This window comes from Suricata suricatta, chromosome 9 (genome assembly GCF_006229205.1).
Source record: "Suricata suricatta isolate VVHF042 chromosome 9, meerkat_22Aug2017_6uvM2_HiC, whole genome shotgun sequence".
Lineage (NCBI taxonomy): Eukaryota > Metazoa > Chordata > Mammalia > Carnivora > Herpestidae > Suricata > Suricata suricatta.
Window position 1 is genome coordinate 119662056 of NC_043708.1, and position 15572 is coordinate 119677627.

At 43.9% G+C, this 15572-nt stretch overlaps 1 protein-coding gene across 1 annotated transcript in view; it reads left to right on the forward strand.

The window, feature by feature from the left end:
• Positions 1–15572, forward strand: part of TRPM1 (transient receptor potential cation channel subfamily M member 1) — an 89525-nt gene that overhangs the window by 36337 nt on the left and 37616 nt on the right. The window contains 8 exon segments of the mRNA XM_029951274.1: positions 176–299; positions 1554–1626; positions 2515–2615; positions 8225–8398; positions 10006–10140; positions 11088–11138; positions 14189–14329; positions 15235–15264. Coding sequence (XP_029807134.1) covers positions 176–299; positions 1554–1626; positions 2515–2615; positions 8225–8398; positions 10006–10140; positions 11088–11138; positions 14189–14329; positions 15235–15264 — 829 coding nt within the window.

The window sequence follows — 15572 nt, forward strand, 5'->3', positions numbered from 1 at the left end:
GGACACGTGTGAATGCAGTTTTTTGACTCTGGTCCCTTTTTGTCTCCAAGCCTGGGATCCCCTCCAATGGTAAAGTTTCAAATCAAAGACACCAGACAGACATACGCTGTCTGATTTATTCATGTACAGATTTAACTCATATTGTTTCCTTCTCTTTTGCGTTTCCTTTGAACAGGATAATAAATGAATCCCTCAAGGATCAGCTTCTAGTTACCATTCAGAAAACATTTAATTACAACAAGACACAATCTCATCAGCTGTTTGCAATTATAATGGAGTGTATGAAAAAGAAAGAACTCGTAAGTGTCTTCAGTTTATTTCCAAACCAGCTCCACAGAGAGAATTATGTTTCCTTTCTAATTCTGCCCATGTGTGAACGATGGACTTGTTCGTCTTTTAGTTTCAGACTTTTCCAAGGGGCAGTTTACAAATCCCTACCAAATTGGCTGTTATGCCCACGTGATAGAAACAGAATAAACATGCACAGGGGAGGGACCCAAGTGCTTTCAGAGCTTAGTACACGTTAGGTGACACCGTGCCATGTCACACCAGTTCTGAGGTTTATGATATTAAGCATATGTCAAAGCTTGAGGAACAACAGATCCACCCTTTTAGGTGTGCTTACAAAATTCTATCACTTCACTCTCCAAATACAGTAATTATTTCCCGCTCCTTGCCTCCCTAATTATGCTTGTAAAGAATATACACATAAGGGGGCGCCTGGGTGGCTCAGTCGGTTAAGCCTCCGGCTTCGGCTCAGGTCAGATCTCATGTTCGTGGGTTCGAGCCCCGTGTCAGGCTCTGTGCTGACGGCTAGCTCAGAGCCTGGAGCCTGTTTCAGATTCTGTGTCTCCTTCTCTCTCTGACCCTCCCCCTCTCATGCTCTGTCTCTTCTGTATCAAAAATAAATAAAACATTTAAAAACAAAAGAATATACACATAAGGCAGCCCTTTCAAAATTCTAAATCTACAGAGATGCCTGGGTGGCTCAGTTGGTTGAGCATCTGACTTCATCTCAGGTTATGGTCTCATGGTTCATGGGTTCAAGCCCTGCATCGGGCTCTGTGCTGACAGCCCACAGCCTGGAACCGAGCTTGCCTTGGATTCTGTCTCCCTCTCTCTTGCTCTCTGCCCCTCCCCCATTCATGGTCTGTCCTTGTCAAAAATGAATAAATTTTAAGAGATTTTTTTAAATTCTAAATCTACAAATCTCCTACAACTGTAGCAGTTTTCTGAGTAGAAATAATTTTGTCATCTTGGTAGCGATTTAGATATTTCAGTACATAGATGCTGCATGGGCTCTTTACACTTGAGGGTGTTGGAGGATTGGGTAAATAATAAAATAGGGACCCAGGCAAGGACTCGGAGTCAGGACAAGCTATGCTATCACTTGTGGAAATGAAAGACACCTGGTTTAAAATCATCCACTTCCAGAACCATTGAATTGCATGTCAGTCTCCATGGTCCTTTACAAAACAAACAAACACCTCCAATTCTCCCTTTCATTTTCAACTTTGCTTAACCTGGTCTTTACATGATTAACCTGTTTTCAGGTCACCGTGTTTAGAATGGGTTCCGAGGGTCAGCAAGACATCGAGATGGCAATTTTAACTGCCCTGTTGAAAGGTGAGCTCCCAGGAAACAGTGACTCCTGGCCTCTCAGTACTGGGCTAGTCCAGGGCTTTGCCCATGGCCAGAAACCACACTCCCTCTTCTCCTGCCAGGAACCATGTCTACTGGTGATCAGAGGCAGAGCCATCCAATCTGTCTATAGTTATCTCACTACAAAGCTATGGCAGAACACCAAAGGTCACAATGGGTGTCTTGGGAAGGGGTGTCTTCTGTGGGTGCCAATGGACCGTGGTGGGCTGAAGTCAGACCAGTTTCTATTTGTAACTAGCTCATTAAGGGTTTTCTTATAGAGGAGGAACATGGGCGATTTTTCATTTTCTATCATTGCAGTGATTTGTACAATTTCCCCATCCTGCTCCAAATGACAGCTATGACCTGGCCACTCACAGGGTCACTCCAGGACACAAATTTCTTCCCTGCCTCTTGGCTACTCTAGGACAATGAGAGGGCAGGGATGAGAGAGTGTCACCATCAGGACAGCTGCCTGGCAGTGCTGGTCTCCCCACAGCTGGGGGCTGGTGCTCTTGGCCTGAAGGGGCTACATCTGTAGGGCTGATGTCAAGGTGGTCCCAGGTCTCCTGTCCTCCTGCAGATGAGGGTCCTGGAATCACCAGGTTCCTCCTCTGTCTCTCCCAGGGAGACCAAGCCAAACAGACATGGAAAGAGGTGGCCTCCAACCTCCTGTCAGGCAGCTCTTTGAGAATACGAGGTTCTTTGCTTTGGGGGCTGCATAGTCACTCAGAGGCAAGAGAAAAGGCAGGAGTGCTTTGTTCCAGGCTGCTGTGAGCCAGCCCAGGGAAACCCGTGCTCACCTCCCAGCCCCTGACAAATTGGGGCAATCCCGGCGCGCAGTGAGTAAAGCCTCGCTTCTTGCCTTCGCAGGGACAAATGCATCAGCCCCAGACCAGCTGAGCTTGGCACTGGCTTGGAACCGCGTCGACATAGCACGAAGCCAGATCTTTGTCTTTGGGCCCCACTGGCCGGTGAAACTAAGTGTTTTTCATTTCATACCATTTATCATGAACTTGTATAGATGATATATTAGTATGTTCTCCCTCCCTTGTTACACAGATCTCAAGAAATTATCTGGGCTTTCTGATGATCCAACGTTTAATGCATTAGGATCATTAGAAGATGTTGCCATTTAACTTCCAAAACCAAAAAGACCATTAGCACTAACTATAGATTCAAAACAGTACTCTTGAAGAAATAACCACTAAATATTTTATCTTTGCTGGTGAAGGTGGGGTTTACCCTTTTAAAGAAAAAAAAAGACCCATTAAAATTAAATTTAATGATTGCATTGAGAGCATTGTCTTTTTAAATTATGTTCCATGGTACCCTGGAGGCCTAGAGAATTCTAGGGTGGGGGATCTTTGGGGTTGGTATGTATGTATTTGTAGCATGTGTGTGGTGTGCTGTATGATGTCTGTGAGTGGTTTTGTGGGTGTGTGTGATATATGTCTGCGGTATCTGTGTATGTATAATAATGGCTAATGTGTGAGAGGATGTTTGTGTGTGTGATACAGCTGTGCATTGTGTGGGTGGTGTGTGTGTGTGTGTGTCGCACGCACATGCGTACAGAATGGGCGTGTGTGGTAATCACCTCTAGGCTTTCTTATTTTCTGATGGTTCCATTTTCATGCCAGCCTGTTTTCATCTCATAAATGTCATACTTGAGGATACACATTGGATTTTTTTAAGTCTTCTGTTCCCTAAATTATCTCTGTTTTTCTCCCTGGTCAGCTGCTCCCATTTGTTCACTTTGTCTTTTTCTGTTGCAGACCCTGGCTTGTCCATCCCCATTTCCGAGTGAGGGATAGGACCAATTAATTAGTATAGGAAGCCAGCTTTGCCACGGAACAGCTCTGCTTTGCCATGTGCAGATTGGAACAGACTAGTGAGGCTCTGCACCTCTCTAGGCAGGTCCTTCCAACACTTTAGCGGCTATTCTTCCAGTTTCTGCTTGGGGGTGAAGCCCAGGAATGCAGTTACTCTGCACCTGCCCAGGGGGTGCTGGCAGGGCACACAGGAGAGGATGGTGGGTCAATGGCCTCCTGCTCTGTAGACAGTCCTTCCAGTAGTCACCATGCTTCAACCCAGCATTAACTCTTATTCCTTGAAAATCTAGTCCTACCTCTACTGCTACCTCCACATTTCTCCTGGTTTTAACTGCCATTAGTATTTCCAGAAATTTGTTAATAGCTCTTGTCTGCCTCTTCTCCTTGAAATTGATTTTTCTTTATCATGGTCTTCTGCTGCTGTTTCCATGAGGAGGGAAGGCAAGCAGGAGACATGTGATCAAGACTGCAACCTGGAACCAAAATCCTTCTTGGTCTCCCCACAATGCAGTATATGGTCTCCAAAATCTTCCTTTAATGGTTGAAGCACAAGATTAACTATGTGGCTGTGAATCTATAGTCTTTCTAGAATTCTTGACATAACAGAGAACTTGTGGTAGGGAGGATTTGATAATTACTATACAACAAATCAATCCTAGGTATAATTTGTTATATTTTACTAGTCAATATTCTTCTATTTTTATGTTAAATACAAAAATAAAAACTGTTTGTTAAAGGGTTTTGTTAAAAACATAACAACAACTGAGGCCTCTAGGTGGCTCAATCGGTTAAGTGTCTAACTCTTGGTTTCGGCTCAGGGCATGATCTTGCTATTCGTGAGTTTGAGCCCCATGTACAACTCTGTGCTGACAACGTGGAGCCTTCTTGGGATTCTCCCCCCCTCTCTGTCTGCCTTTCCTGGTTCTCTCTCTCTTTCTCTCTCCCTTTCTGTGTGTGTCTCTCTCTCTCTCAAAACAAAATAAACAGAGGCGCCTGGGTGGCTCAGTTGGTTAAGCATCCAACTTCAGCTCAGGTCATGGTCTTGCAGTTCATGAGTTCGACCCCCACGTCAGGTTCTGTGCTGACAGCTCACAGCCTGGAGCCTGCTTCAGATTCTGTGTCTCCCTCTCTCTGCTCCTCCACCATTCATGCTCCGTCTCTCTCCTTCTCTCAAAAATAAATAAACGTTTAAAAAAACAACAAAATAAATAAACTTAAAAACAACAATAACAACAGAGAGAGGTAGTAGTGTTTGATATAAACATAAAACAAAGTAATTTATTTATATTGAGTCCTAAAAACTTGGACCAACAATTTTTTAAGGGAATACACTAAACTCAGTCTGAGCCTGTAAGAGCAAGGTTTGGGGACCTCTAGACCACTGCCCATTTTAAAGACAAAAATCTATAAACCATGACCAGCTTCACTAAGGTTTCTGAAACAGAAAGAAATAACTGCTTATTTTTCATGATGAGAACTATTTATTTGGCTTCCATCTGTGGACAAGGGCTTATCCTTTGGTAAAACCATGAACTAGAATCTTAAATTCAAAGTAGAAATTGGTAATAATGCCTGATGTTTGGGTTACACATTGTGCTTTACCCCGTGTGTTCACACACAGGAGCATTACTATTACTTTCACGTTCTATTACTACTACTATCAGCCTTCACAACTCTGACATAGATCTGATCACGCTTAACCAACTGAGCCACCCAGGCGCCCCAAACATTTTTAAGAGTATAGCTCAGAGGAATTAAGTACCGTCACACTTTAGTGTGACCACCACTACCATCCATCCGCAGGGCTCTTCACCTTATAACACTAAATTCCATTTCCATGAAACAATAACTCTCCATTTCCTACTTCCCCCAGCCCCTGGCACCCCCATTTCCCCTTCTGTCACTATGAATTTGACACTTTAAATACCTCCTGCAAATGAAACCATACGGTATTTATCCTGTGATTGGCTTATTTCAATTAGCATAATGTACTCAAGGTTCATTTCTGTTGTGGCATTTATTAGAATTTCCTTTCTTTGTAAGGCTTAATCATATTCTGTTGTATGTATAGACCACATTTTCTTATCCATTCTTCCATCAATGGACATTTGCGTTGCTTCCGCCTTTTGGCTATTTTGAGTAATGCTGCTATGAATATAAATGTACAAATATCTACTTGAGACCCTGTTTTCAATTATTTTGGATATATACCCCAAAATGGAATTGCTAGATCATAAAGTAATTCTATTTTAATTTTTTGAGGTGCTGCCAAACATTTCATGGCAGCTGCACCATTTTACATTTCCTCCAACAGTGCACGAGGGTTCCAATTTCCTCTCATTCTTGCGAACACTTGTTTTTGATATGGGCCACCTCATTGTGGTTTTGATTTGCATTTCTTTAATGATTAATGATGTTGAGCATTTTTTCATGTACTTGGACATTTGCAGATCTTCTTTTGAGAAATGCCTATTCAAGTTCTCTGCTTGTTTTTGAATCATTTTGGTTTTTGTTGTTGAGCTTGAGCTTTAAGAGTACTCTATAAATTCTGAATATTGATCTCATCAGACATGTGATTTGCAAATATTTTCTTCATTAGGTGAGTAGTTGCTTTTACTCTGTTGATACTGTCTTTTGATGCACAAGTTTTTAATTTTTGATGAAGTCTCATTTGCCTATTTTTTCTATTGTTGCCTGTGCTTTTGGTGTCATATCCATGAAATCATTGCCAAACCCAATGTTATGCCTTTGCTCTGTTGATACTGTCTTTTGATGCGCAAGTTTTTAATTTTGATGAAGTCCCAATTGCCTGTTTTTCTTTGGTTGCTTGTGATTTTGGTGACATGTCCAAGAAGTCATTGTGAAATCCAATGTCGTGAAGCTTTGACCTAGGTTTTCTTCCACAAGTTTTATTGTTTTAGCTTTTACATTTAGGTTTTTGATCCATTTTGGGTTAAATTTTGTATATGATGTTAGATAAGGGTCCAACTTCCTTCTTTTGCATGTTAATATCCAGTTTTCCCAGCACTGGTTGTTCAATTCTGTGTCAGTTTTTCACTGAGGATTATAATTGTCTTATCTACATGAGAAGTCAGCCAGGACACCCTTTCATCCATATCTCTGGATTAACAGGAACCACAAACACTCATCGTGCCCTGAATGAGATCTCTACCCTGTCCCACTTAAGAGTTTTAAGCAGGAGAGCTACATGGTTTCATTTACATATTTAGGATCATTCTGGATTTCACATGGAAAATGTATTTGGTGGGTACAATGGCAGGTGGGAGGGATCCTGTTAAAAGGTTATTGAGGTAATTCAAGTGAGAGACATCACCAGGGGCTAGAGCAGAGGCAGAGGAGAAACCAAGAATTGGACATAATAAAGCAATATTTAGCATTAAACATGATTGTACCTCAAGACAGATTAATCATGAAAGAGAACAGTACAGGGAACAAAATGTCAGCAATCTCCCCCGGTTCTCTGGCTTGCCCCTGAGTTCAGGGGCACTGCAAGAGGCAAGATTGCAGGCAGTGGTTTTAAGTGTGGTTTTGGACATCATGAGCCATAAAAGCCTTTGAGATAGCCAAGTAAAGGTGCCAGGTTGTAAACAGGAACTCTAAGGAGAGACACAGACTGAAGCTAGAAACCACAGGTCAAGTGCAAATACGTGGGGACTGGCAGTACGAGCCTCAGTATGGTTGCTGAGGGAGAGTAAAGAGGGAAGGAAAGGGCTGTGGATAGAGCTCCAATGAGCTTCAACATTTACAGTCAGTGCTGAGAAGCAGTGGCCAGACAGGAAAACGAGAGCATGCATTACCAGAGAAGCAGGAAGAGGCTCAAGGAGGAAGCAGGCAACAGAGTCAGATGGCTAAGAGCCCAGCATGGGAAGAACTGAGAAATGCCCATGAGGTGGTTCCAGAACACTCATGCCCTACCACAGCCAGAGCCACAGACAGATGGGAAGAAGCAGCATGAAATACGTGGCGCAGGGTGTGGAAAGGGAGGGGATGGACACCGTGCATGCACACAGTTCACCAGAAGAGTTTGGCCAGAGGACAGGGCAAGTCTGGCAAGATAGGACAGCAGCTGGAGGGGTCAACTTTGTTTCAACATTGGTGTCCCTGTGTCTGCACCAGGGCCATATATCCTCCATATCCCATCCATGTGACTGGAAGACAGACTCAGCGGCCAGGCCCCACTTGTGCACTGCCTCCTGTTCTGAGTGGAGCACACTCTTCCCCAGATGCATTCAGTCTGTCGCCACATTGCGTGTACCTCGGTAACACCCAGCAGGCCGTCTCCAGCCACCAATAAGCTCAGTCACGGTTCTATCCAAACAGGCATCTGCGGGGATCTGGGGTGTACCCTTTGTCTCCAATCCCTTCATGATCATCTTCTCCTTTCTGCATTGGCAACTATCTGCGCGTCCCCTTTGGTGCCTCTTAGCGTCCCCTCGTTCGGAGGAAAAACACATCAATCAAAATGTCAGCCACTTTAAGTGTACAACTGGCAGTGGTTCATGGTATGAGGGCCTCCTCCAATAGGCAGTAGGCCTGCAATGATTGTGTTCGCATGTGTGTGTGCATGCATGAGTATGAATGTTAGTGCGTTGGTGTCTATGTGCTTACATGTGCATGAATGTGCATGTGCACATGTGTGTGCATGTGGAGGTGAAAGGGATCCGTGGCCTGTCTCAGGACAATGGGCAGCTTTACCCCCTTTTCCCAACTCTGTTTGCTGTGGACTACAGCCCCTGGGAAGCCTGGCGCCCCCCACGGATAGCAAGGTCACAGAGAAGGACAAGAAGCCACCTACAGCAACCACCAAGGGGGGAAGAGGGAAAGGAAAAGGCAAGAAGAAGGGGAAAGTGAAAGAGGAAGTGGAGGAAGAAACTGATCCCCGGAAGATAGAGCTGCTGAACTGGGTATGTGTAGAGTCTTCACCCCTCTTTCCCGGGATCACGAATCAGTCACCCTCTTTCTCCAGGGGGAGGCGCAGTTGTTGTCTCTGCTTCAGCCCCACCTGGACCCTGAGTCCTGGGAGGCAGTGGCAGAGCACCCAGGGGACAATGCCAATATTTCAAAAGGCTACAGCAGGCTTCACAAACACCAGACATTCGGGCTTTGTGGTAGAATGAAGTCACTCAGAGGTTGCCCAACAGTGGCTCTCTCTGCCTGGCACACACGTAGACGCTTGATGCCTGAAAATATGGGAAACAAACCAATTATCACGAAGTAAACACCGTTCAAGGAACAGAAGAAGGAGCCTGTGACTGGTATGTGCAGGTAACAGCTCATCTGGGCTGGGAGTCTGAGCCGCACGCCACATGGTGTTCCTGGCCTTGCCGCTGAGAACAAGGCAAGGAGGGCGCTGAGCCGCTGTGGCGATGTGGGACTGGCATCTTCACAGCCACTGCCCCTGGTGGCATGCTGTGAGCCCGCAAGTTCCACCGGCTACCACATGGTCATCCTCGGTCAAGAACACAAACTCTCCCCAGCTGCTGTCTCCAGAAGGCTTCACATTATACTGAGTGCTGAAGGTTCCATCCTTTTTAAAGGATGGAAGCACAAACAATAATATAAAATATTACAATCCACCGCCTCAAAGCACATTGCTTACAGAGTCTGGAGCTTGGAGATTCAAGTACTGATTATAGTTCTTATAAGAATGCTACAGCTCATGTAGTTTTTCTTTCCCATCTTCACATTAAAAGAAAAGTAAATAGGGGCTCCTGGGTGGCTGTCATTTAAGTGGCCTACTTCAGCTCAGGTCATGATTTCACAGTTCATGGGTTCAAACCCCACATCGGGCTCAGAGCCTGGAGCCTGCTTCAGACTGTGTCTCTGCCTCCCTCTCTCTCTCTCTCTCTCTGTCCCTTCCCTGCTTGTACATTTTCTCTCTCTCTCTCAAAACTAAATAAATAAACATTAACAAATATAAATAAAAAAAGAAAAGCAAATAAGCTCAATTTTAATTAAAACAAAATTGAGACTGGAAAGAACAACACCAGTTTGGCTCTAATGTTGAGTCTTCTTCAATTTGTTTTAAAAAGGAGATGGGTGCCTGGTTGGTTCAGTCAGTTAAGCATCTGACTTTGGGTCAAGTCATGATCTCACAGTTCATGAGTTCAAGCCCCACATCAGGCTCTGTGCTGACAGCTCTGAGTTGCTTTGAATTCTTAGAGACTGCTTTGGATTCTGTGTCTCCCTCTCTCTCTCTCTCTCTCTCCCCCTTCCCCACTTGCTCTCTCTCTCTCTCAAGAATAAATAAACATTTTTTTAAAAAGGAGAGAAGTTATCTATTTTTCTCCTTTATCAAGCTTTCATACTTTGACAGGACAGGTAGGGGTGGAATTGAGAAAAAAGACAGAAGATAGGGTGTGTTTACTTAAGACAAAGAGTAAAGAGAACCAAGTTCAGCTTGATCTAAGGTCTGGGGGGTCACAATGCACTTTCCCAGATGCTTCCGGTCTGCCTCTCCCTTGGCGCCCCTCTGAGAGGCCACTCATGGTCCGGGTGTTGGTTCGTGCAGGTGAACGCCCTGGAGCAAGCCATGCTGGATGCTTTAGTCTTAGATCGGGTCGACTTCGTGAAGCTCTTGATCGAAAATGGAGTGAACATGCAACACTTCCTCACCATTCCGAGGCTGGAAGAGCTTTACAACACAGTGAGTGTTCTAGAAGGGGGAAGGGCGGAGGGGAACTAGCCGTCTGAATATGCCTATCACTGGTGCACATTTTGCATAAATGCTCTCAGATGAACATTAGATGGAACACTGGTTGTAGCTGGGAAGCCCTCGTTTACCCATGCAGGCCACTGAATACGTTCATGTTCTTACTAACTACTGCCATGTCTAGCCAGACAGCTGCAGTATGAACTCAGGTGTTACATATGAAGACTAGTCTATACAAAGAGAGAATTTAGCTTCCTAAATCATTACAGTGAGAAGTTGCAGTCATTTGTTCCTTGGGATCCCACTTTTTTTAAGGTTTTAAATTGTATTTATGTATATTTTTGAGAGAGACAGAATCTGAAGCAGGCTCCAGGCTCTGAGTTGTCAGCACAGAACTGGATGTGGGACTCAAACTCACAAACCATGAGATCATGACCTGAGCCAAAGTTGGACACTTAACTGACAGCCATTCAGGTGCCACGGGAACCCTACTTTCTTTAAGCCACTTCAGTGAAAAATGTAGAAATAAACTTTCACAGCAAAGAGCTCCATTATCTGAGAATGGAGGTGTATGGGTGAAATCCTCTTGGTGTATATTATTATAACGTACATTTTGAGAATTTACACTCTCTTTCCTCATTCTAAAATTTTAAATAGCAAAAATGGTCCTCGGCAGTTATTTTGGTCCTTGGTGAATTTTTCACACAATATTGCACACCATAAGACGCTCTTTAAAATAATTAAGAGAAGGTAGTTAACATATTTTTGAACGTGTTGGATACTTCTTAACCACAACCAGTCCTGTCTTGTAAATGAAACAGGCTAATAGTAAGTTACATTCCAGCTCTCATAATTCATTAATTCTGTGGAGTAGCATAGGATTTAGCTCTGAGAGTTCAAGGGGAAAACATACTTAATATGGCTGAATGCTTCTCTTTCAGAGGCTGGGTCCACCGAATACACTTCATTTGCTGGTGAGAGATGTAAAAAAGGTCTGTCTGCCATTTTATAATTCCTACCCACTGGTATTTTTCAACAAGACATTTTATAAAGCAATTTTTTAAATTTCTAAAATGTGTTGTCATATTATTAGAGGCATAAGGAAGAATGAATTCCTCTCTCCATAAAAGAGTTTACTAGAATATATTGTGCTAAGCAAAATAAATCAGTCAGAGAAGGCAAGTATCATATGATTTCACTCATATGTGGAATTTAAGAAACACAACAGATGAACACAGGGGAAGGGAAAGAAAAATAAGATAAAAACTGAGAGGGAGGCAAACCATGAGAGACTCTTAAATACAAAGAACAAACTGAGGGGTGCTAGAGGGGAGGAGGGGGATGGGCTAAATGGATGATGGGCATTAAGGAGGACACTTGTTGGGATGAGCACCAGGTGTTGTATGGAAGTGATGAATCACTGGATTCTGCTCCTAAAACCAACACTACACTGTATGCTAATTAACTTGAATTTAAATAAATAAATTTTTTAAAAGAGTTAAAACTAAAAAAAAAACAACTTATCATTTTCAAGTCTCACGTTCAGCCCTACACATGCTAGGCTCGTGCTGAATGACTGATTATGGCACCTCGGCACCATTCCAAGGCCTGTGGCAACCGCCAGGGAGGTGTCATCCATCTGTCAGTGCAACCCCATGTTCTGTATCTACTTTAAGATCCACTCCTCACTCCTTCACTGAGCCAGTCTCCAGAAGGAACTTGCCTCATGTCATCGTATGTGTTCCGTCGACTGTTTCCTCATTAGTGAGTGATAGATGTTTTCACCCGTTTCCACTGCTGCTAACTACTTATAGTCTGTGTTCTTGTAGGATCTCGTTTGTTCACTGTTCTGTCATGTCGCCACAGGCTAGAGGATTAGATTGGGTTAACGTGCGAGTGATTCATCTTGCTAGGATTCAGTCCCTGGCTTGCCAAGTGTGGAACGTGTATTCATATTCTGAGCAAGAGAAAATGACTCAAATGAGAGAAAAGAGTTTTCAGTCAGAGTCCCAGATAGTCTGGCCATCATTCACACAAATGTTTCCTAATAATACAATAGCTCAGCTTCTATAGACACTCATTGGATCAGCTCAGGATCGGTGGAGCCAGGAATCAAGAGGGACCAGAGCCCTTTCTTTTCCCATATGGAATCTGATTTCCTGGAATTCTTAGATTAGGAAGTATAAACATTCAAAAGCCACAGCTACCCAAGTTCAGACCCAACCATTTCTCACCTCAATGACTTCAAGAAGCCTCTTCCCACCTTCAGTCCCATGCCCCCTGGCCATTCCAGTCACAAGAATCCCAGACTTAAAATCCTCCAAAGTCTCATGACGTTCAAGGTCCTTCCAAGAAACTTGTACCACTGGGCCTGGTTCCATCAACATCTCCTACTCTCTCCCATCACATCCCCACCGCGGGGTACACATACCGGGCTCTCTTGCTCATGACTGCTGTTCCCTTCCTACACTTGTCCCCCAAAGCTTCTGCTCTGACTGCCCCTAGTTACCTTAGGTGTGTCTTCTGGAGGAAGACATTGCTTACCCTCCCACCTTACCACCCAGGCAGAGTTCAGGAGTTCAGGGCCAAACTCACTGTCAATAGCTTTACCAGCTCCTCCAAAACAGCTCCCCAAGGGCAGGGCTATATCTCCTTATCTCTGCATATGGAGTCCCAGATGAGGTCTGGAAGTCAAGGGTCAACATAGAGGCTGAACAAACTCATTAATGCCTGAGTGAAGTATTTGGTAAATGTGGCCAGTTCTAATGTAAAGGGAGGACATTTTGAGGGGCACTTGGGTGGCTCAGTCAGTTAAGCATCCAACTCTTGATTTCAGCTCAGGGCAGGATCTCATGGTTCATGAAATGGAGCCCCACGTCAATCTCTGCCCTAAACATGGAGCCTGCTTGGGATTCTCTCTCTTCCTCTCTTTCTGCCCCTCCTCCACTCACACTCTGTCTCTAAATAAACAAAGAAATTAATAAATATTTTTTAAAAATAAATAAAGGGAGCATATTTGGGATGTGTAATTTCCATGCAATAAACCCAGGTTCCCATCATTTCAGCCATGTAAAATTAAACAAGAAATACATGGCACATAGCAAAAAAAAAAGAAAAGAAAAGAAAATCCTTATCATCAACTGCTCATCTCTGCCTCCTAGATAAGTCAGCTGTCAACATACCCCATTGTATTTTGTTGCAACACTCTGCCCCTTCACCAACTCCCAGTCATACCAGATACTTTCTGGGGTTTATGTTCTTTTCTTTAAGTTTATTTATTTATTTTGAGATTAAAAAGGGAGTGACCAGGGGAGGGACAGAGAGAGAGGAAGAGAGAGAATCCCAAGTAGGCTCCTCACTGTCAGCGCAAAGCCCCACATGGGGCTTGAACTCATGAACCATGAGATCATGACCTGAGCCAAAATCAAGAGTGGGACATTTAACTGAGGGAGCCACCCAAAGACCTGTGGGGTTTGTGTTCTTACTGACACCTAAGGGGTCACCCAGAAAGTCACAAGGTACTGTGTGGAGCTTTCTCTAAGAAATTCCCAGCCCCAGAGATACTCTGTCTTCCCACCGCCTCCCCATGAAGCCTCGTTCTGGTCACGTGGGTCACTTCCTCCTTCAGCAGGAAATCTGGACTCCAGGCCCCATGAAGCAGACTTCTCCCCTACAAGCAGCTATCAAAGCTCCTTCTCAACACAGCTCATCTGCTCTCACAAAGGAGGTCCCACAACAGTTGCACCGAATCTCCCCTGTCTGCACATGCACGCTGTAGGCCATTTTGAACCAGCCCATGGACACAAGCCTTGGGTTATCCTGAAACCCCGCAGTCTCATGGGTTTCTAACTCTTCTCACTGGGAAAGGTTAATCCATTTTCTCCCTCAGTCATATGGTAATAGATTGAATATGAATGCCCCATTCCTCACATCAACACCTAAGTTGTGGGCAGGGATGGCCACCTACACCTGAGGTGTGTGATGAAGACCACACATGGAGTATATTCTTGCAGGGCCTGAGACACAGCTTCTTTTATTCCAGGGCAATCTGCCACCTGATTACCACATCAGCCTCATCGACATAGGCCTTGTGCTGGAATACCTCATGGGCGGGGCTTACCGCTGCAACTACACTCGGAAGAGCTTTCGGACCCTTTACAACAACTTGTTTGGACCTAAGAGGGTAGAACTAAGTGAACGTGTGGTGTTTTGTGCTTCCTAGAGTCACATGTGGTCCCTTACTGTCCTTGGCAATATAACAGCCTGTTCAAAGCCAAGTTCATTACCTCATCCCCAAGCACACCTTCCCTTCCTCTTGTAGCAATTCAGGTGTGAGGGTACATGGTCTCTGGAGATGCCCAGGTTTCACCTAGAGCCTTTACCCCCTTAGCAAGGCAGGCCCTCAGTCCATCAATTATGTCTGCCCTCTGTCCTTTATCTACAATAGCCTTCTTCCCAGACCCCCTTGTCTCTGCCCTCTCTAATCCATCCTACCACTATAGCAACCTTCATTTTCCAAAGCAAGGGACATGACTGCACTCCCTGCTCAAATATTTGCAGGGTTCCCTACCACCTGAGGAATCATTATCACAGCATCCAAGGCCCTCTGACAGTCTAAGAGCGGTCCCACACTGTCATGGGGGGACCAAAAACCTCCACCAAAATCAAATTGTACTACTGTACCATGTCTTTCCTCTAATCAAAATTCCACACAGATCACAAGCCCAACTCAAATGTCAGATCTTCCATGAAGCCCTCCTCTAGCCCCTTCTTCTTCACCCCTCCCCATATAGAGCTTTGTAAGCTCCATGTCTGCATTTCTGTTAGTGAAATTTTCTGGTCCTACCTGGAATAAGGGTCATGTGTTATCTGCACATCTTTCTCCCTACTTATTTGGCCGTCGGAGCAGTTTCCATACTAAAGCATTTCTTTTCGTTGAGTATTATCCTTAATTGTTAATGATACAAACTAATTTTTCACCTAGGATTATGTCCCCTACTAACCACACTGCTAATGCACTGCTAATGTTACTGCTACTAACATTTGTTATCTGATTAAATGGATGTTTTTTCCTCTTCTATTATGCAGCCTAAAGCTCTGAAACTTCTAGGAATGGAAGTAAGATTTATTTTCATTGACTTTATATCTTTCTCAAATATATATAGGTGTTTTTGTGTTGTATTTGTTTAACATAAAATTGAGTTTGCTTTCAGTGGATCAATCCACCTCCACCCAACACACCAACATTTATTTAGATGGTGTAGTCAAATAACAGAAAAAGAGCAGACATTCCAAAAAAGGTAAAAACTACTTAATTCATTTTATAGAGTTAAAAACTACTTAATTCATTTTATAGAGTTAGCAAAACCATAATTTCAAAAGCAGAGATTAAACAAAAGATCTCCACACAATCATAAACAATACTG